The sequence below is a fragment of the Alosa pseudoharengus genome, unplaced genomic scaffold (genome assembly GCF_046254945.1).
Source record: "Alosa pseudoharengus isolate Yale_2024_CS ecotype anadromous, Long Island Sound unplaced genomic scaffold, YU_APseudo_1.1 YU_APseudo_1.1_scf_4, whole genome shotgun sequence".
NCBI lineage: Eukaryota > Metazoa > Chordata > Actinopteri > Clupeiformes > Clupeidae > Alosa > Alosa pseudoharengus.
In genome coordinates, this window is record NW_027468774.1 from 3827310 (window position 1) to 3848342 (window position 21033).

At 44.7% G+C, this 21033-nt stretch overlaps 2 protein-coding genes across 2 annotated transcripts; one reads left to right on the top strand and one right to left on the bottom strand.

The window, feature by feature from the left end:
* mrpl38 (mitochondrial ribosomal protein L38) lies at positions 1–14215 on the bottom strand. Its single transcript, XM_076266958.1, has 9 exons — positions 14119–14215; positions 13662–13850; positions 13382–13513; positions 5262–5464; positions 4933–5005; positions 4501–4546; positions 3970–4128; positions 3520–3656; positions 1–228 (listed from the first exon to the last, which is right to left on the bottom strand). Exons 1-9 carry the CDS (start codon positions 14207–14209, stop codon positions 89–91), a joined length of 1170 nt encoding a protein of 389 aa, XP_076123073.1. The 5' UTR covers positions 14210–14215; the 3' UTR covers positions 1–88.
* Positions 14216–14280: 65 nt separating this feature from the next.
* On the top strand, positions 14281–20309 carry trim65 (tripartite motif containing 65). The gene is made up of 7 exons (XM_076266959.1): positions 14281–14370; positions 14951–15395; positions 15657–15752; positions 16712–16942; positions 17730–17898; positions 18431–18520; positions 19051–20309. Exons 2-7 carry the CDS (start codon positions 14976–14978, stop codon positions 19590–19592), a joined length of 1548 nt encoding a protein of 515 aa, XP_076123074.1. The 5' UTR covers positions 14281–14370; positions 14951–14975; the 3' UTR covers positions 19593–20309.
* Positions 20310–21033: the final 724 nt, after the last annotated feature.

A 21033-nucleotide genomic window follows, 5' to 3' on the forward strand; every position in this document is an offset into this window, starting at 1 on the left:
TTTGGTTCTTTTCAACGTCAATAAGAATTTATTAGACAAAACAAAAGGCTGTGGGGGTTGCAGCACAGGCATTCTGGGTAATGTTGTATTAGTATCTGTTGCCATAGGTGTGTTCCTTCCCGTCGCGGTAGCGGTCCAGGTAGCGCAGGGGTTGGCGGTGGGGGAACTTCCTCTGGGGGGGGTGGTAAACGGGCGGGCGCTCGTACTCAAACACGGGCTCCTTCATGTCTGGGGGCAGAAGCAGAGCAATGAGACAAGATCTAATTCTTGGAAGCCATTCTGTCTCTTGGTGTTAAAGAGTGAATACATGCTTTGTTCAAATTTTTTCTGGGAGAAATGCTAAAAGGAAAAAGCAGGGCTTCTGATGGCAGTCTGTCCAAAACAACATTCCATGCTACCGGAGCATTAGCACCCACACTACACCATTCAGAGACAGTTTTTTTCCACAAGCTGTCAGAATTCTAAATGTACATGTCCATGAGGTTTTATGTATGCTTGGCATGCAAGTATAGTGGTTTAGTGTGTGCATATGTGTATGTGTGTGTGGCTATACTTATATGGCTGTATAATGTGTGCATGTATGGATAGTTTGGCTATGTGTGGTACTGTACAGTCCTTCAACTCCCATTATTTAAGGTCCCCCCTGTGTTTATTTACCCCTCCTCCTTGCACTTCTGCCCCCCTGTGTTTATTTACCCCTCCTCCTTGCACTACTACCCCCCTGTGTTTATTTACCCCTACTTGCACTACTGCAACTGTGGCACAAGAATTTCGCTATAAGCGCTTTCAGATATAACCTCCGGAGTACATGCGGAGGTTTGTCAAACGGAGGTTCTACCCTTCGGATGATTCAGATATGATGCTAACCTGCGGACCTAATACTGACCTTATACGGACGTATGTGTTCTCCCCTAGCATGATATGATTTGAATTTAGACAGCTACGCCATTTCAGCGCGGTGTATGAGTAGGCCTAAGAGCGAGAAGTTTTATAATGCCCTTGCAACTCCGACTCATCAATAAAAACTGCGCGCGCACACACCAGACCACTTGACTTTACATCATTAAACTATTTCAGTATATTGCTTTTCTGATTGTCAAAACCACACCTAACTTATGGCGTATCCACTCCACAGCAAAAGTGTCCTAACGTTACAGCTGTTTTCTATCTGAGCGACTCCAATAGTGAAAGGATTTCAGTGTCATATTTCGGTGGCACTAAGCCAGGGATGGGCAAACTACGGCCCGCGGGCCGGATCCGGCCCGCCAAGCACTTTCATCCGGCCCGCCGAGCATTTCATTTAGGCTAGTTATCAGGCTGCTCGCTATTTTTTTCCTGCGATAGACGTTGGTTAGCTTTACTGCAAACTGCTTTTCACTCTCCTTAGATAACGTTTACAATGTCAATGTCAAAACATCATGTTAAATAGAGATAACATCATGTTAAACTAATTTAACTCTTAGTTATCTCCTTTGCAGCAGATCTAACGTGAACATATGCAATCCATTTAATTGGGAAAGCGTCTGCACTCACGAGAGGGAGAGAGAGCCGCAGGTTCCAGCTGGCTTGTGATTGTTGATAATTGATATCTCCTCCTTATAAGAAAGTTTTAAAAGGAAATCATGAAGGCAACAGTAGTTCCCACTACTGACCATTTAAAAACTGTGAGAGGGCCCAGCCGTAGGTACAGCACTAGCCATAGTGGAGCAGGCAGAAGATCGATCATTGAGAAATAAACGTGAATTAAAGCGACTGTCTTAAAGCGATAGTGTACAATTTATACATTTGTTTAACAGCATAAAATTAGCAGTATTTTTAAAACAAATTAGCACTATTTTAAAACAAATACTTTTCATACTAAATTATAGGCTATAAAAAATGTATTTTTTTAGGCGTGTGTCGTGGGGGGGAGGGGGGGGGGGGTTGTGTGGCCCGCCGGCCAATTTTCAAAACCCAATGTGGCCCTTGAGCCAAAAAGTTTGCCCACCCCTGCACTAAGCTGTCGTGGAACTCGAGATGACATGTCTACTGATAGGCAACAGGTCTCACCAACACGAAATTCTAATTGCAAAAGATGCATCCTACCTCATCTGTTGTACTGTAGTTATTCGAAATTGGGCTTGTCACAATCCAACGATATATCCAAAGTGCGAACTAGTTGGTGATGGTCTATGAAAACTGCCAGTAGGCTATGCATGCTACACGGAGTTCTGACAGGGCTATGCATGGCCTAATAAGCAGGCAAGTAACCCACGATCGCCATGGTTTCATTGTCAATTTGTGTTTGTGGTAAAAATTGACAGCAACAATAAAACCATCTGTGTCTTTCTTCATCATTCTTGACAGATCACCAGCCTCCTCTGGATGGTCATATGCATAATTAGCCTATAGCCTACCTTTAGTTTTCATTTAGATTTTAAACACGAATCTACTGTCTTTACTGCCGGGAGAGAAAAAAAATCCTGTATTCTTTTCTGTAGCCTAATTCTGCCTAAGGCTATCAATGAACAGAAAACAGTGTTGACTAACAATTTATTAAATACTCCTGTTATTGTCGTCAACGACGTCACTGTATGCTACTGCCTTTTCAGCGCCTTCTGCTTATGATGATTCAGTCTTTTGAATTCGTTTGGCCTTGCCATGCAGTTGTAGGCTACAACGTGCCATTCCCTTCATGTGTTCTATCAAAATGTTGTATGCCCTCATGGACAGTAGCTCCGTGATGTCTGCATCTTTCCAGGTTGGAGATTTTCTGGACAGCACTATGCCACTCCATCATAACACTGGCATTTAAGTCAGATCTAACCACATGGACGCACGAAAGAAACGTCACCAACACGCCCTCTCACTAGGTGTGATTTTAACCGCATGTTCTACTTCTCGTTCAGACACAGCACATTTACATAATGTCCGGAGGAAATACTAGGGGGGGAGTAGTATAAACACCGGGTGAATTCGGACTTCCATATGACCGGTTATGTCGTTCAGATATACGGCCCCACCGTTTAACATCGGCAGAACCTCCGGTCTTACACGTATGTCTGAAAGCGCTTTATATTGCAAAGTACAGTATATGTGAAAAGTACAGTATGTCTAAAAGGCTCTAAAAGTGATAGCCTAAGGATATCTAAAAGTGTTCCGAGGTTGTGCGACTGGTGCGACTACCTGTCTCCTCCAGTTTCTACTGGTCAGTTTACAGGATGCTTGAACAGAAATGCTTAAGAGAGGGCTAGAGAGATCCAGAGATATCTGCACATCTACCCTCTCCTCTGCAGCCACAAGGAGTCATCTACCAGTGAAAGCTCTTCACTGCAATGCCAGTTATAGATAGCTTGAGCCTACTGCATGTTAGCCTCATATTTTATGTCTCAATTAGTCAATTTCTCTCCACAAAATTAACCAAAAGTCACCATTCAACAGGTTATTGTTCAGCATTGCTGGGGGACCAGCACAAGTGGCGAGGTTTTAGACTTGCGAGAAACACTGTTGATGACCTGCGATTAGAGGCCAAGCACTTACTGAGCAGCGTGTGGAAGGTGCTGGTCACCGACTCGTCCCACTGGCTCTGGAAGAAGGCCAGCGAGGTCGGGGTCAGCACATCCTGGTACTTGCGGTAGAACTCGACAGTCTGAAAGGTGCGCTCCTTCAGACTGTAGCTGGTTAGGGAGGAACGTAGGCGTGTCGTCAGGGACCTCAGGTAGACTCACACAGATAACAGGGTATGATAAGATCTAATCAAACACTGTAAACACTTGTTTTTGTGTATGTGGCTCTGACGTGAGAGTCCTTGAATAAAATCTTTACAGCATGCAATTCACTAAAATTATTTAATTTGATTGGATTGGATAGTCTTTAATCCTTGGGTGGGGTGGAGTTAGTAAGCTTTAATATGTATCTTTATGTATCTAAAAACAAGGTAAACCACTCTTAAAGATGGAGTTTTGATGTCTGTTTTGGACTCCAGCTCACCATGACGACAGCCTGAAGTCTTCAGAGTAGTCCACTGCAGAGTCCTGCTTGAACAGAATGAAGATGAATCTGTGGAAGCCCGTGCCCTTCGCTGGGAAGGGCGGCAGGTAATGACATACTTCCTGTCCGGATGCCACTGCACTTCCTGGGATATTCCCACTGATGGAGAGAAAGAGGAGAGTGCAGGAGCAACATTTAATAAAAGAGTTTACGTATCTCTGACGTCTTATTTAACTGTTTACAATCCAGGGACATGAAAGTGTCAAAGGGAGGGAAAAACCCTCTTCTGAGCTAAACTTCCTCTTCCCCCCTCACAGACTGGACTTTCCAGACGAGAGCCTTCATGAGGAACCAATTTACTTTCTAGTTCATTGGATCCCACACACACACACCATCCGGCCCAACAAAGCTGCTGAGTTGCACTCACACACTGTGGGATAATAAATTGAACTTGACACTATTGCACTTAGTTGTGCAATACACAGACAGACAGACAGACACAAGCGCAGGCTACTGGCCAGTAACACTCACACCAGCCAGTGAACGTACTCCTGGTCCCCATCCTGCAGATGTTCATCTGTGGGATCAGAAAGGGGGAAAAAAGACTGACTGAGGTCCCCTAGGTGCTGTATATAATATATTTATAATTAGGTCACAAAGGCCTGGGCAGCTCATCAATTCTACCTCAGATCTGCCTTAACACATACTGCCCCCTTGTGGCCAAGTCAGAAGTGCACTAAAATAAATCAGGTTTGGGAGGATTTTTTTGTGATCAATGCCTTAACACATACTGCCCCCTTGTGGCCAAGTCAGAAGTGCACTAAAATAAATCCGGTTTGGGAGGATTTTTTGTGATCAATCCACCACAGCACACATTTCTCCTGCGTCGGAGTTGACATGAGAAGCATGCATGACAGGGATGGAGGTGTGTGTATAGTGTGTGTGTCCTTCTCTGGGTAGTACCTGGACAAGTGAGTAGTAGTGTCCACAGCGAGCCCTTTTCTGCCTCAAAAGTGACCTTAGGAGGGGCACCAGCCTATTATAAAAAAAAGGCGAGAGAGAGATTCATCAAGGTTAGAGTTGGAGTTCATCTGGCTGATAAAAGTTGTTACTACAATGATACATATGGATTATAGCATAAAAAACAATAATAATGAAAATGTAAAACGTATGCTAATACTCCACAAAGAAGTAAGAAGTAAATTAAAAATAGAATTGTCTAATTGCCCCAATAAATGGTCACCATTTTAGACACAGAAAGCTCTTCAGCACCATGTCTACGTAAATCTTACCACTGACGCTGGTAACTGGTTGCCATAGTGCACAGAAGTGCTGGCATCCTCGCCGTAGCTCACACGCATCATCACTCGTGGCACGAAGAAGGCCATGGGGAAGAGGTCCCGGTAGATTCCGTAGTGTTCCGCCAGCCTCTGGATGTGATAAGGCCCGTTGGTTCTCTCCCATTCCTCCTTCACACGGTCCAGAGGGATCTGAACTGAAAACACACACACACACACACACACACACACACACACACACACACACACACACACAGACACACACACACACACACAGACAGACACACACACACACAGACAGACACACACACTTAATTAGATTTGAAACATTATTAATTGATTACATCTAATCATTCAGTATTCAGTATAAATATCTGATGGTGCACATCACTTTTAAGCTATGTGCAAACTAAAATGGGTCACAAAATACTTGGCAGCGCGCCAAAGTAAAGTCTATCTATAAGAAATCGGTATGAAGTTTAGAGTCCCAAATTCCCCATGGAAGATTCTACGTGCAGTTTAGTGTCCCAAACAGGGTTTCCGTTGTCCGGTAATAACCGGACATTGGCCGGAAAAAAAATGAAATGTCCGACAAAATTAAATCTCTCCGGTCAAATTGTCGATTGAAATTGGCTAATAATCCCGTCCCCTAACGCAATCTGAATTTGAGAATAAGCCTTAATATGTAAGCGTCCTCTGGCTATGTTTTTAAATGAACAGGCTCTACCGTTTGAAAAGTAAGCTAAACAACACGCATAGCCTATGCTGCATTTCAAATAGGAAGCGCACGCTTAAAATGTCCATGTTAAACAACGAACAAATGAGTGAGGCGGTTCAAACATGGCCAGGCCCAGGCAGACTAGCCTTAAAAGTTTTTTCAGAGGCCAGACGCAATGGATGATGATAAATTGGTAACGTCTGAAGCCTCAGATGTCCGGCCAACTCCACCACCACCAGATAAAAAGCAGAAGTGTCTGGCGTATCTGTCGGAATCAGTGACATTGGAAGTGGAGTTGCGGGGGGTGCGGCCGCTCCAAGACACTGTCATTCTCCGTGTACACTGGACATGCAAAGTGTTCTTTACCCAAAGCATACAGTAGGCCTATGCGTTCTCTGTCTATGATCTGCAGGGTTAGGGCCTCCTCGACGAGGCGATTACTGGTCCGCGGATCATTTCTGGCACAATTAAACGGTATCATTGAACCGCGGCCGAAAGAAAAATAAACTAAACATTTTTCAGAATAGGAAACATTTCTTAATTTATTGTTATCAAATAAAGAGGCATAGCATTAGGGGGTAGTGGTGTGAGCGCTCATTCTTGTGTGTGCGCATCTGTGCGCATCTGTCACCACTTGATATAACGTAGCAGCAATAAACAACGTAGCCTTTTTAACGAACGAACCGGACTCTTGCTGTCCATGAAAAGATACTGGCTAGATCTTGTTAGGCATGTTAAAGTTAGGCTAATGAACATGTTGCATTCTATAGCCTACAGCCTGATTATGTCATTCTTTAAGCTACATAGCATGTCTCCAGTTTTCCTCAATTTGACTAATTAAGAAGGGATAATAGGATATTTGACCGGCATATCATCAAAATGTCCGGAAAACGAAACCTCTGCCGGTCACTTTGACCGGCACCATTTTTTTCTAGCGGAAACTCTGGTCCCAAAATCCCTATACAAGTGTCCTTAATTATGAACCAGTTAAACAATCTGTTTAACATGTGGTTTATAACAATTAATGTGCGTGTGACAAGTTTGCTGCTCAAAAAGTCATTTCATAAGTCATTTTGCTGCAAATGTGCATTATTCTAAGCTAAGTCCCAGGAGGCTCCCCTCTCCTGGGGTCTGCTGCTGCAGACAAAAGCTTGGATCGAGGGTTTGATTTTCAATGGATCGCAGCATTGGAGCTGCTCAGCCACGTACGAAACCCTGACCCAGAATCAGGTCGTCTATGAGTGATTTAGCACCAGGTTCTTCACGAACATGGGGTGTAGTGTCAGGAGAGGTGCGGCGCTTTTCCGGCCGCACCCCGACCCAGTGACGAACGGCTCTGCTCACCCTGACCCGAGGGCCCGGGCTACTCCAGACCAACCAAAGCACTTAGGCGCATGGGTATCGCTACGTCTGGGAGGGATTCTGACTTAGAGGCGTTCAGTCTTAGATCCCGCAGATTGTTAGCCTAGAAATCTAGACACACCCTGGTGGCAGCCAATGTAATTTGCAGCCAGGGTAGTCTAGCAACTCTCCGTTGGCTTGCGAGCTGAAAAATGAAACTTCGATCAGGCCAATCACATCGTGTATAGAGTTGGCGATGGTTCCACGTGAATTCCCTGCTACTTGAAAACAAAGAAGTTGGATGCTGCTGGTGGCGAACAGCGGTCTTTGAATCGCGACTCAAGTTAAGCTTTTTTTAAATTGGCAAAAGTTTGATCAATTAGCCAACTAGCTCCACTGGTGGGAAAATGCATGGGACTCATGAGTTGTAGCGCTATCCTATTGCGTGCAGAGGAAATTTGAAAGACGTTTTATCCCGCCTGTCTCACGACATTCAAGCACAATTCGATCAAAAAAAAAAAGACCCTCATCATTTGGGACACGCAGTTTTTGGAAAATAATTTGGGACACTAAACTGCATGTATACCTGAGAAACCATCCATTTAAGATTAAGGTTTGATAAGGCAGTGATTACTTGAACTGATTACTCCTCTATGAAAGTAAAGTAAATATCTTTGGTGTGCAGACAAACCAGATATTTTAGGACTTTAAATAATTTGGGATTTAGGAAAAACACTTTTCATTATTTTCATTATTTGTCTAAGCAACAAATGGATTAATCAGGAACTAGCCACAGCCCAACAGGTGTCATAATACCAGTTTCGGCCATGGGAGGCGGTATGCGGGCAACATAACCGCCAGCCAAACTGCAATACACGTTTCTCGGTTGTTACTCTAGGGTAGACCAACTCACTTTCTGGAGGTACACTGCCCCCATCTTTTATGGAATGTGGAGTATGAATTGATTTTTTGGCGGACATTACACATGGCACCTTTAATATCAGTAAAGCTTTGGGCTTCATTCTGTTCTAGAATCTTTGGTCTGCATAGCAATGTTATTGGTTACCATAGTAACTGCTAACAATGTAGCATTTTATGCTGTGCTTAACGGAGAAAGATACATTGTTTAAAGCAACAAAGTTATGCTATGTTGTAGGAATACACACTGAATATTTTGTATTTTGTACTTGTTCACAGTTTTCACCGTATGTCTTTGAATGAGGAAAAATGTCAGTAAATGCTCAATCTTACCACGGACTCTCTTCATTGGCAACGGTTTAATCTCAGAGTTTCCCACACTGCACAAGAACATTAAAATAACCATTGTGGAGGAGGGAATGTGGTCTTGCCAATTGCAACTATGATGAAATACCAGATGGTGGACCCTGCTTTTGGCCCAAACACACACAGCCTTGACATCACATCTGCTGGGTTGCATGCCATACACACATTAGACACTTTTAATGATCTACAGGAGTCGCACTAACCATGCGGTCTGAAGGGATCTAAACTGCAGACACACACAATGGATTAAACTATGCCCTGCTTTGTGCTGTTCACTCACAGGGTGACCTTTGCCAGGGAAAGTATGCTATTGAGTAGAAAACTGTTTTAAATATCAAGAACCCAAATTTATTTAATTAATTTGCTCAGCCTGTACGTCTAGTAGCAAACCATAGGGATTTCTATTGGCTGACGCCATGGACGTCATCCAATCACAGCGCTGTATTTTGTTAGAGAGTCTTAAGGCGGGCTTAACAGGATGACGACAGTCCTGCGACGGTGAACAACAAGGAAGGTGGCTATGGCGAACAAAGATCGGTTGTTTGAATCGGCGTTGGCGTCAACTTTGGAGGAGTTGGACTTGTGCTTTTCTTTGAAAGTTGAGCAACACAATGCACTTAAGTCATTCCTTTCGAAGAAGGATGTATTTGCCGTTTTGCTCAGGCCACGTCATCCTGCTCTTTGTTCTGATTGGTCATAGTGCTGGCCTATTGCATGCCTAGGCAGTTTGAAAGACAATTCTCTGCCCGCCCCTTGGATTAAGCGTGGTGAATGGGTCGATTCCAGACTATACATTTCAATGATACAGGATGGCCCGCCAGGCTAAAGGCAATGGCTACAGGCTACATATTTTCCCAAGTTAATAACGTAAGGATGTATTAAAGCTTTTTAAACACTGATGTACAAATATTTTAATCTTATCATGTTATTTTGTAAGAAATTGTAAAAAATATTGTATTAATGTCTTTCTTTTAGAAACCGAGCCAGAGAGACAAGAGAGAGGGGCGTACTGTGGGTTGCCGATCCCTACACTAGAGGAAGCACAAGTGTAGAGATCTCTGTGAATGGCTGTCCACCCAACTGTAGACTTTGTCATTCCCGCTCTCCATCTAAAGCCAGTCTTTTAATAATCTTTCCCAAATCATGAACTTTTTCTCAGATTGATATCTCCAGGGATTGTAAGCCACATGGAATGAAGACACAATGCCAATACAAAATTAGCCAGCGAAACTCTCCCACAATCTCTTACCCCAGTCGTCTAACCACTTGGGCCTCCTCAAACTCACATTCCACTCTAGAGCCCTGGAGTCGTGTGCCCAACAATGAGATCTGTCCAATCCCTTTAATCTCCTTAAGATACAAATAGCATGTTTAGGCTCATAGTTCTTAACCAGCGCTTTTGTCCATATAAACACTACATTTACAGTAATACTAACAGTTTAGATACAAGGTAAACAGAGTAGTCTTTAGACGCTTTTTGAAGATCCCAAACATCATCTTGACTGTGAACTCTTAGTGCTGACATCTGCAGAACAAGACATTCAGGTTTTAAATGTAATGTAATATAATGTAATGTGTGATAGCAATTCTGTGAACATATATAATTTGCTTCAAAATGCACACAAGCCATTTTGTAAATATAAACATCAATATGTAGAATTTAGGGCCAATGTTGGACCTATGTCTGATATACAGTAGGTAAACAAGTTTGCTTGTAGTGGTTATGTTGTACAGTTGTTTTAGGTAAATTATTGGCTTGTGAGAGAGCTCCCTCTAGAGGGCAATGCTGGAGAATTTCTATAACATTTTGGGTGGTCTGAAAGCACAATCTTAAAGGTGCAGTCAGGGATTGCACAGGAAGTCACATTTGTTTGTTTGTGTTTATGTTTATATTGTATGTTATTAAATGTTTTAGCAGACATTTTTGTGCAAAAAAAAGCCATACATTATATTTTAACCAAGGACCAAACGAAACACGCTAGAGAGGTGGCTCACCCCTAACTTCAGTATTCCCAGAGAAATTCCACACATTGTTTTGTTTTTTGTTTTCGGGACAGGCTGCCCAAGATTTCCATTTTTTTTTTTTACAGTGACAGAATAGGCAGCTAGCGGTTGTGAGGAGTTGATGACAAAAAATGTATGGGCTTGAAATTGCGTAGAATCCTTGACTGCAACTTTAACTTATGTACTGTATGGTCTTGTGGGGGCCAACATTCTTCTCTGGGGGTCAGAGGTCACAGCCTCAGCCTTTAGCCCAAGGTCATACTCCAACTCAAGGTGGCACACTCTGGCTCTTTCCAAAACTAGTTACTACTCCCTCTCCCTAGCCGTTCACACTGAGGCTCCGCCATATTAAGGGCCTTCCGAAACCAAACACTGTTACGTGGTAGTGTACTATAAACCCTTCAACACCAAGTGAACACCGATGCCCACTTGTTGTGGGTGTGTGTCAATTATTACAGCAGTCATGGGATACGTGTCATACAGACATTAGTTCGCGAGTACGCTTGTAAACAAGCCCATGATCCGTCATAACCTGTTTCCATTTTGGAGAGTAAAGTTCGTCCCGAGGGGAACCAAGGGGAATTTAATTTAATTTTCAATTTAATTTCACTTATAGAACGCCAAAACATTACATGTCTCATGGCGCTTTACAGAGTGTTAAACATTCAGAGAGGGTCCATGAGTAACAGGGGCGAGGAAAAACTCCCTAGAATTGGAGATACATATAGGAAGAAACCTTGAGCAGATCCACGACTCCCAAGGGCCTGAGTTAGTTAGGTTAGTTAGGTGTAGAGAATAGAACATGGTGTTTAAAGCCACCTGAGGTATATGTTTCAAAGAGGTGGGATGGTTACATATCCAGTATGATATGTATGAATCCTATTTAGTGTCAGAAAGTTCAAACAGTCCAGTGTAGGGAATGAATTGTCCAGGGCGATTAGGGGTTGACATAGGACACGTAGTGGATCGCTAGGCTGCGCGGACCAGGAATCAAGGCAAGCGGACAGCAACAGTATAACTATAGTATAGTAGATATACTCTGTGTATCTGTGTCTCTACATTTACCCCAATCCATGAATTAGTGAAACACACTCAGCACACAGTGAACACACACAGTGAGGTGAAGCACACTCTAATCCCGGTGCAGTGAGCTGCCTTGCTACAGCTGCGCTCGGGGAGCAGTGAGGGGTTAGGTGCCTTGCTCAAGGGCACTTCTGCCGTGGATGTGGGCATGGGAGAGCAGTGCTCAACCACTTCCCCTGCCCACATTTCTCTTGCTGGTTGGGGATCAAACCGGCAACTCTTCGGTTACAAGCCCGAAGCCTTAACCAGTTGAGCACAGCTGCCCTAACAGGCGATGATAAAACTTCAGTGGGTAGGGGTAGGGACTCGTTTTGGAAAGGGCCTCTGTCTGGCAGTACTCCTATAACCTCAGGATCACAGCACTCTTTTAACCACAGCTTGACTGAAAGGCAAAACTTAGGCGGGGATCACATTAGACTGCGGCAAGCGGCAGGTTTCCTATTGTTCTCTATGGTTCGGCAGCAGAACGGTGGCAACGTTGTTGACGTAACGCTAGGGTTGAGCAAGCAGAGCGTTGAACTTGGTTCAACCAAAGTCCTTTTAGGCAACTGCCTCCACTCCGGCGGCCATATTGCAACGCTTTTTGGGCACTCATGGGGCATCCTCTTCGGCAGAAATGCGCGTGAGCAAGGCTTCACGACACCAATCTTGCTCCAGCTGCGAGTTCACAACACATGATTGGCACGATGTCTTCATAACACACCATATGATTGGCTCAATGTATTCACATCACACCACATGATTGGCTCAATGTATTCACATGTCGACGTTTTGCCGAGGAAGGGGTGTAATATATGTGTAGACAACGGCCATATTGCCGTTACAAACTAGCCCTTTTTTGAGTACTGTGTCTCCTCATTAGAAAGTCTCTGGTTCAACTTTCAAAGCGCAACGCGAGCGTATTCAATTGACAAACCGCTTGTGTTGCTTAGGAACAAGATAAAACTTATGGTCTGACAATTGCGTTGCTTTACATTTGCCGCTGGCTAATGTGATCCCCACCTTAGTCTCCTATATGGGGTGTGTCCATGTGATGCAAAAACAAAAGTCGAAGGTCAACCATGTTGTCTCTTTAAGACATTACAGTCAGGTCAGGATGAAATTAGCATAATGCAACATGCAGAAGTAGTGTGTGAGGTCTGTGTGTTTGTAAAATGACAGAGTAACCCATGTACAAATGTTAGAGTGAGTGTTTCATGTGGAATAATGTGTGCAATTCCCCATTCAGAGCATCCTCATGATTTACCTCCTATGTTAGGGTTTTCTGTTAGTGATCAGAGTCAGTGTTTTGATATTTGTGTCCCAATGTGTTTTTTTTTTTTTTCTGGTGTGTTTTAGGGTCTTGCCTACCCCTCTGTCTTCTTCCTGTGAATATAAACCTGTGCAGGTCCATTACCTGTATCAGTGTCTGAATTCTCTATTATTATGGGTATGGTATTATGATAAACGATTAAGAGTCAAAGAAATAATCTGACTCTGAGATAATGTTAATATGGATTACTGAGCTATTATATAAAAAATAAGATATAATATAAGATAATATAAGATATTATCTGCCACCTTGTCTGAGGCTAAAACTGGTGTGGTGATAGTACACCACTGACACTGTCAGTGTGTGTGTGTGTGTGTGTGTGTGTGTGTAAATGAGGAGTCTAAGCGCTGCTGTTAGGAGTAGGACACATACATGTGCGCAGGCGTGTAGCTCTCTCCAACTCGGGGTTGCGTCTGTTCTCTTTCATCACTCGGTTTCTCTCCCTTACCTCCTGCAGACGTGACGGCCGTCTGAAAGGTAGACCTATGTCAACGCGCTCTACATCTGCAGGGGTTGAGGAAACATGGGTGTAAACGTTATTCACAATGAGCGAGATTGATAACAGCTGCAAATTCAGAAACAGGTGTATGTCATTTTGTTTCCAGATGACAACAAATATAATTCCTCCTTGATTTAAAATGCCAAGTCTTACCTTTGTTAGGATTTTCTGCATCTAGGTATTGCCTATACGTCTTCCACCACACTGGTTTCTTGCTCGCCTCCTGGGCTGCTCTGATGTACCGTGCATAGCTGCGATACTTCTCTAGTGAGTCAAGGTCTTTTACATCTATGTCTTCATTTGGCATAGGTCCCTGGGGAGGAACTCTCCGACATAAAGAGGCTGAAATTCCAAGAGAGACACGTGCACTGTTCAGATAGCTGGTACTTTGTAATTTGACTAACTATTGCTAAAGATTAAATCTTGCTTAAGCAGGAGAAACTCTATTGGTGTTTTTCGTACCATCCCTCCTCACACCATCCACTGCTATGTAACGTTAAATTATGGCAGTGCAGGCCAGGGTCTGTCTCTGCGTGGGATTAACGCATTTGGAAAAATAAGTCTCCGTAATTGACACAAACACAAAAAACGTATATATGAAAGTACATACCAGTCGTTCCAAGTCCCCTTACATTATTAACGTTGACGCATACATCTGCTGTTATCCACATTAACCTTCTCATGCTCATGGTGGTGGCCATGTTGGAATCGACTTTTTTTTTTTTTTTTTGGAATCGACTTACGGCAAAGACGTACGGCTGATTTGCGTAATGTTTTACGTCATTTATGGAAGCATCTGTTGGCTTGGGGGATGAGACTGGAGTAACTATCAACATCAGATGTCCATCATTCAGGGTTCACTGTAAGTTAACATATCATCGAAAAATATGTAAAATATAGTCTATAAGCAGCTATCTCTGAAAAAAGACAACAAAACATGCGTCCTTCTTCGTTTAATTTTACAATGGTGCTGAACAAAGCGTGCTGCTGAGGATGCCAGGCAGACATAAAAAGCTATCCAAGCTATCTAGCCCAGCTATGTTAGCTGGTAAGGTATCGAGGTAGCCACAATTTGTTTAATAACCTTGCTAATTTTGTGAAAATAAGTAACAAATAACACATGGTATCCTCTCGGCTGACTGAGCGGTCCACCGGTCAAAAACATTAACGTAACCAAACTATTTAATGTAGCTAACTATTAGCTAGCGCTCTCCTAGCAACGTCATTGATGGGGAATTAGCTGGATTTTCATATTCTGTCAGGGGGGAAAACAACTGACCTTAATGCTAAACGTCATACTGTACATGTTTTTGAACCAGATAAAGACCTTTGTCTTTTGATTGACCATACAAATGCAATGGCCAGCTCTGTTCATTCTCTGTTCACATTATTATAAGATTGTCCGAGTGATTGTCTTTTCTTTTGTTTTCATAACGTTACAGAACTCGATGCTTTTTTTAGAAGGGAATGGAGTCTGACAATTTGTGTTGCGCCATCTGCATTGAGAAATTTCGAGTGCCTGTCACCATCCCGTGCGGGCACACTTTCTGTCAGAAATGCATCAGTAAGCTGTGGGACACCAAGGAAGAAAAGGGCATTGTGACTCAGTGTCCGCTCTGCAACGAAGAGTTCCCGACCAGACCGGCGCTTAAGAGGAACTACTCCCTTTCGCTGCTGACTGAAGCCACGGAGTCCGTTTCCAGAGAGCTGCCCTCGGTGTCCAGGACAGACCGACCCGATCCGGAGCTGGAGCTCTGCGGTCAGCACGACAAACCTCTGGTCATCTACTGCAAGACCGAAGGGAGATGCGTGTGCTACGAATGCGCCATCACTGCCTGTAAAAACCATGAACAAGTGTTAGTGGAAAAGGAGAGGAGAAGTAGAGAGGTAATATAACCAGAAGTTCTAACAACAATTAAAGAAATTAATATTTTTCAATTAATCATAATTTATCAGTAATAAACCATGAAGGCACATTAGGCATGTATTACACACCACTAGTATAAACAAAGTAATAATCATGTTGTTATATAGTTGAGACTGATGTAACACATACACATTAGTAAAGGTTTACAATTATGTTTACTGTTTGGCAGTGGACACTGAGGAACACAATGCTAAATATATGAGGACAAATTGCTTTAACAGGCTGGCCTGAAGAAGAAGGCTGTGGAGATCAAAAAGCACATGGAGGAGACAGAGAAAAACATTGTGAAGCTCAGGGAGAACATCGCCAATGCTAAAGTGTGTGAGATGTTTCTGTGTTTGTGTGTGTGTGTGTCAGAGAGAGAGAGAGAACACCATTTAGATGTGTTGTGCACACTAAGTGAGACTCTGTCATGGAAAAACCGACAGTGACTGATTCTACTAGTGTCTCTAGACCTGGTGTCAACAGAATCAAGTATTTAAACAGAATGTAAATGCACACTTGGTGAGGTGCTCACTGACGGTATACGCTCAGTTCAACAAAAGGAAAGTGTCGTGTAACACTCAGAACTTTATATGAAAATTGCATATTAGTTTATGAACTATTGTATGTAAAGTTCTGGGTGTTCCACGACACTTTCCTTTAGTTGAACAGAATCAAGTATACCACTTACTACGTGCTGTAGAAATGACAGAAGTGTTCGTTCCCCTGGTGTGTTCCTACTGCTGCTTGCATGTTGAGTGAGGTGGAGAAACAAGAGAAGCAGGGGCGAAACTATGTGTTGGAAATGGTGGTGGGGGGGGGGGGGGGGCACTTCATCATGCCCTTAATCATGTTTCATAAGTTTCTTTCATCGTGATTAATTATATGATTAATTGAAGGGTTGTATTGGCCGGTTTTGATTCCATCCCCCATATTTAATGAAGAGGAGTGATCCTCCAAGTGGCCTTTTGTTGCTGCTGTCGTTGTGGTGCTGGGGTGAACAAATTAGGAGTGTTCTAACTGGCGTGTTCTTGTTGGGGTGGGCTGGAGAAACAACGGGGCCTAACTTAAAAGGTTGGCAAAGTGCAAAGTCTGCCAACACATAAAGACTCATTCATATATGGTTAAGGTCTAACACATGGTGTTAAATTAGCAAACTGATTTTTAGCCTGGTTATTAAATTTGTTTTAGTTAGAATTCAGACCTTTGCTTGTCACTTTGCCTGTCAGTCTAATTAGGGCCCAAGGGAGTGTTGCTCTAACTGGTGTGTTCTGGTTGGGTTGGGATGGTGCAGGTGTCGTACCAGCAGACGGCCCAGTGGATGGACCTGCGGTTCTGTGACCTGCTGAAGGTTCTGCAGGAGAAGCAGGAGGTGACCCAGAGCTACTTGGCCCAGGAGCAGGACACGGCGCTGACCCAGGCCCAGGAGCGACTCGAGGAGCTGCAGGAGCGCTCACAGAGACTGCAGCAGAGCCACGAGCAGATCGCAGAGGTCAACACACTACCACACAGCAGGCTCATACAGGTCAGGCTCTCTCTCTGTGCCTGGTGTGTGTGTGTGTGTGTGTGTGTGTGTGTGTGTGTGTGTGTGTGTGTGTGTGTGTGTGTGTGTGTGTGTGTGTGTGTGTGTGTGTGTGTGTGTGTGTGTGTGTGTGTGTGTGTGTGTGTGTGTGTGTGTGTGTGTGTGTGTGTGTGTGTGTGTGTGTGTGTGTGTGTGTGTGTGTGTGTGTGTGTGTGTGAGATAGATGCTACAAGACAGCAAGCATGTACAGAGCTCATCCAGGTCAGTGTGTGTGTGTGTAGCTAATATGGATGTGTGGGTGTGTGTGTGTGGGTGTGTGTGTGTGGCTACCAGACAGCAAGCTCATTCAGGTCAGGGTGTGAATCTAACACTACCAGACCGTAAACTAATACAGGTCTCTGCGTGTGTGCGTGTAACAGCAAGCAAGTTCATACTAGTCTTTGTGTGTGTGTCTTTGTGTGTCTGTAACTCTAGCAGACAGTAAGTTCATAAAGGTCAGACACACAGAGTGGTTTTGTATGTAGTGTATATAGTTCATGTGGAGTGGTTTTGTATATTGCGTGTGTGTTCATGTGACGTGTGTGTATATAAGTGGGCCTGGTAGATGTACCGGTACAACTCAAACAGATCATTTTCAATGATTGACTGCACGAGTGTGACTCCCCCATCCTCCTTCAACCATGTATAATATATGACCTTGGTTTCACTTTCAATCTGGTTTTCACTGCTCTGAGCCAGTGTCTTATCATACACTCCTTCCCTTGTGTGTGTGTGTGTGTGTGTACCACAGGAGTCTCGACTGGTGGAGGTACCTCAGATGCAAGACGTTCCTGTGGACGTCAACGTCAATCTGCAGGACAGACTGGCAGGTGTCACCGACATCCTCACCCGAGTATCCAAACTGGTCCTGGAGGACCTGGTAAAGGCCATGGACACGGCTATCGGACAGGACAAACAAGGTGGGAACGAGAGAGAAAGAGATAGAGAGGGAGAGAAAGAGAGGGAGAGAAAAAGAGGGAGAGAAAAAGAGAGAGGGAGAGAGTCCTTAAGCACTAGTAACACTGAAATGGAATGAGAATAGTTTTTGTTGAGACCGTTTGTTTGAACTGACTGCCTTGTAGTTGTTCATTGTTCATTTTAAAGGTAGTTCTGCAGTTATGCATCTTTTTATTATGTATTACAATGACAACTATTTTGAGAAATAAGAATATTTCAAGTTGTGAGTGTAAACTGGTGCTTGAATGAAATGTTTGTGTATTTGTGTTTTCTGCTTTACTGAAATTTGTTGTGCATATTCTTTAGTCTCCTAACTTTGAAGGGTGGTGGGCTAAATAATGTGCCCTAGTGAGAGATTGAGAGAGACAAATAAAGACCGCAGAAAGAGAATCAGAGGATGAAAAACCAGGAACAGAGAGAGAGAGAGAGAGAGAATGCCGCCTTGTGTCCGTGTGCCGGTTCGTTATGTAACCTCTGATGCCGCTGTGCCTGCAGGATCTCCTCAGGACAAGAAGCCTACGCTGGCCGTCGTGCCGAGCCCTGCCACCCCCTCCTACCCCGGGGGCAGGGAAGGACTGAGTGAGTGTAAGTCTCATTTCACCAGAGCTCAGTGCCTTTGTGCTTAGTTTAGAGTGTAAGTCTCATTTCACCAGAGCTCAGTGCCTTTGTGCTTAGTTTAGAGTGTAAGTCTCATTTCACCAGAGCTCAGTGCCTTTGTGCTTAGTTTAGAGTGTAAGTCTCATTTCACCAGAGCTCAGTGCCTTTGTGCTTAGTTTAGAGTGTAAGTCTCATTTCACCAGAGCTCAGTGCCTTTGTGCTTAGTTTAGAGTGTAAGTCTCATTTCACCAGAGCTCAGTGCCTTTGTGCTTAGTTTAGAGTGTAAGTCTCATTTCACCAGAGCTCAGTGCCTTTGTGCTTAGTTTAGAGTGTAAGTCTCATTTCACCAGAGCTCAGTGCCTTTGTGCTTAGTAGAGAGAGAAAAAAATCACGCAACAGCAAAATTGACATTGAAATGACTTTAATCCCCCCGATTTTGGCGTTTTGATGTCAATCATGTTTTTATTGGGAAAGTGTCCACTCATGTGCGACCCCTAACCCCCCTCTCTTCCGCACAGATCGCTGTTCCCTGACCTTCGACCCCCGAACGGCCAACTCCCACCTGCAGCTGTCGCTCAGCAACCGCCGTGCAGAGCACCTGACAACGGGCCCACGGCCGGTGCCGGTGGACAAGGCGCGCTTCGACCACACCTGGCAGGTGCTGTGCCACGAGGGCTTCCATCGCGGACGCCACTACTGGGAGCTGGAGGTGTCCAAGCCCTGGGCCTACCTCGGCGTCACCTACCAGGCCATCCCGCGCAAGGAGAAGGGCAAGCAGTGCATGGTGGGCATGAACGAGCTCTCCTGGAGCCTGCAGCTGGACGAGCGGCAGCTCAGCGCCTGGCACGCCGGCCGCCGGGAGACGGTCGCCGCGGCGACGCACCACCCGCCACACCAGGCGCTGCGCATCGGCATGCTGCTGGACTACGAGGCCGGCACGCTGACGTACTACGGTGAGGGGCAGGCGAGGCTGCACGCCTTCCACTGCGTCTTCACCCAGGAGCTGTTTCCGGCCTGCTGGATCGGAGAGGGCGTCAGCGTCACACTCTGCCCCCCCTGACCACCTCAGGGGCCGGTGGGGCGGACCAGGAGGAAAGACAACCATGCCAGAACTGACTTTTTACACTATCGGACTCCCCTGGTTTTGGACTGAGCTGGCTTGACCAGGCCGAGACAATCGTTTCTGAAAAGCAAAACAAACGAACGTGCTTCCACGGGCCTGTGGGAAAACACTGCACAACAACAACAAAGGGATCGTGTGCGTAGCATCTCTGTGAGCAGGTACAAGAAGAAGAAACATGACAAAACACAACACAAAAAAACTCATGAACACTTCTGAAGAAACACAAGACAAAAGGAAAAGGACAAAAAAAAAAAAGTCTCCTGTAGAAACTCCCTTCTGTAGATCTCCACCTCAGAGGTGCAACACCCCTGTCCATCAGCACTAGACCCCCCCAGGTGTCCCCTTGTCTGCCGGGCCAACGCATGAGCCTGTGGTCTGAGTGGACACAAGCCGAAGGGGAGGGGCAGGACAGCATTGCACATAGACAGTGACTCTACTGGGAAGGCTCTGTGAGAGCAACACACACACACACACACACAATGAGAGCCACCTCCCGTGCTATATTGTCCTCTTCCCCAGACATTCTCTCCAGACCAAACAGTGTTCTACTGAAGTAGTAACGGCACAGTACTGTAATGTTGCCTCCTGGGGAACAGAAAACATGATCCACTCACAGTTTGCTGGATGACAAACAAACAAAGAAATAAATGAATAAACTGCTGTCTTAAAGAAATGCACAAGCTTTGTTTCACTTCACACACGTTTAGTTTATTACAATCCAAACTGATGCAGAGTTATTGTCACAGTTCAAAACCCATGCTAGACTGGTACAGCTCGACATTCAAATAAATGACGTCATGTTTGTAGTCATCTCGAATGGAAATAAATATAGCAGATATATATTATCACTCTTGCAACGAGGAGCGGTGGAGATGGAGGTTAGGGGGTGGAGGGAGGGTTAGGAGGGAGTTTGGTCACTGCTGCGTAGCGTAGCGTAGCGTTTTTTAAAGTGCAAAGAGCGGGTGGCTCAAACCCGGCAGCTGACCGTGGTGCCGACCGGACTCAGCCCAGGTGTGGCCCGGAGCTGGATCGGATCTGTTTTGGAGTCAGCCTCTAGCCAGGTTGCTTCTGCTGGACAGGTGAAGGACAAGCCTTCACGCAAACGACACATCACAACACACACAGAGGCATTCAGGAAACACACACACACACACACACACACACACACACACACACACACACACACACACACACACACACACACACACACACACAGAGCATGCTCAGGTGCTGTACATAGAGGAAACACACATACATACACATACACACACACACACACACAGACAGAATGCCCCAGTGTGATGTGTACTGTGATGCTTGCCCAGGGGTCAGAGTTCATCCAGCTGGGGGTAAGTGAGGGGTTAAGCGGAGTAGATGC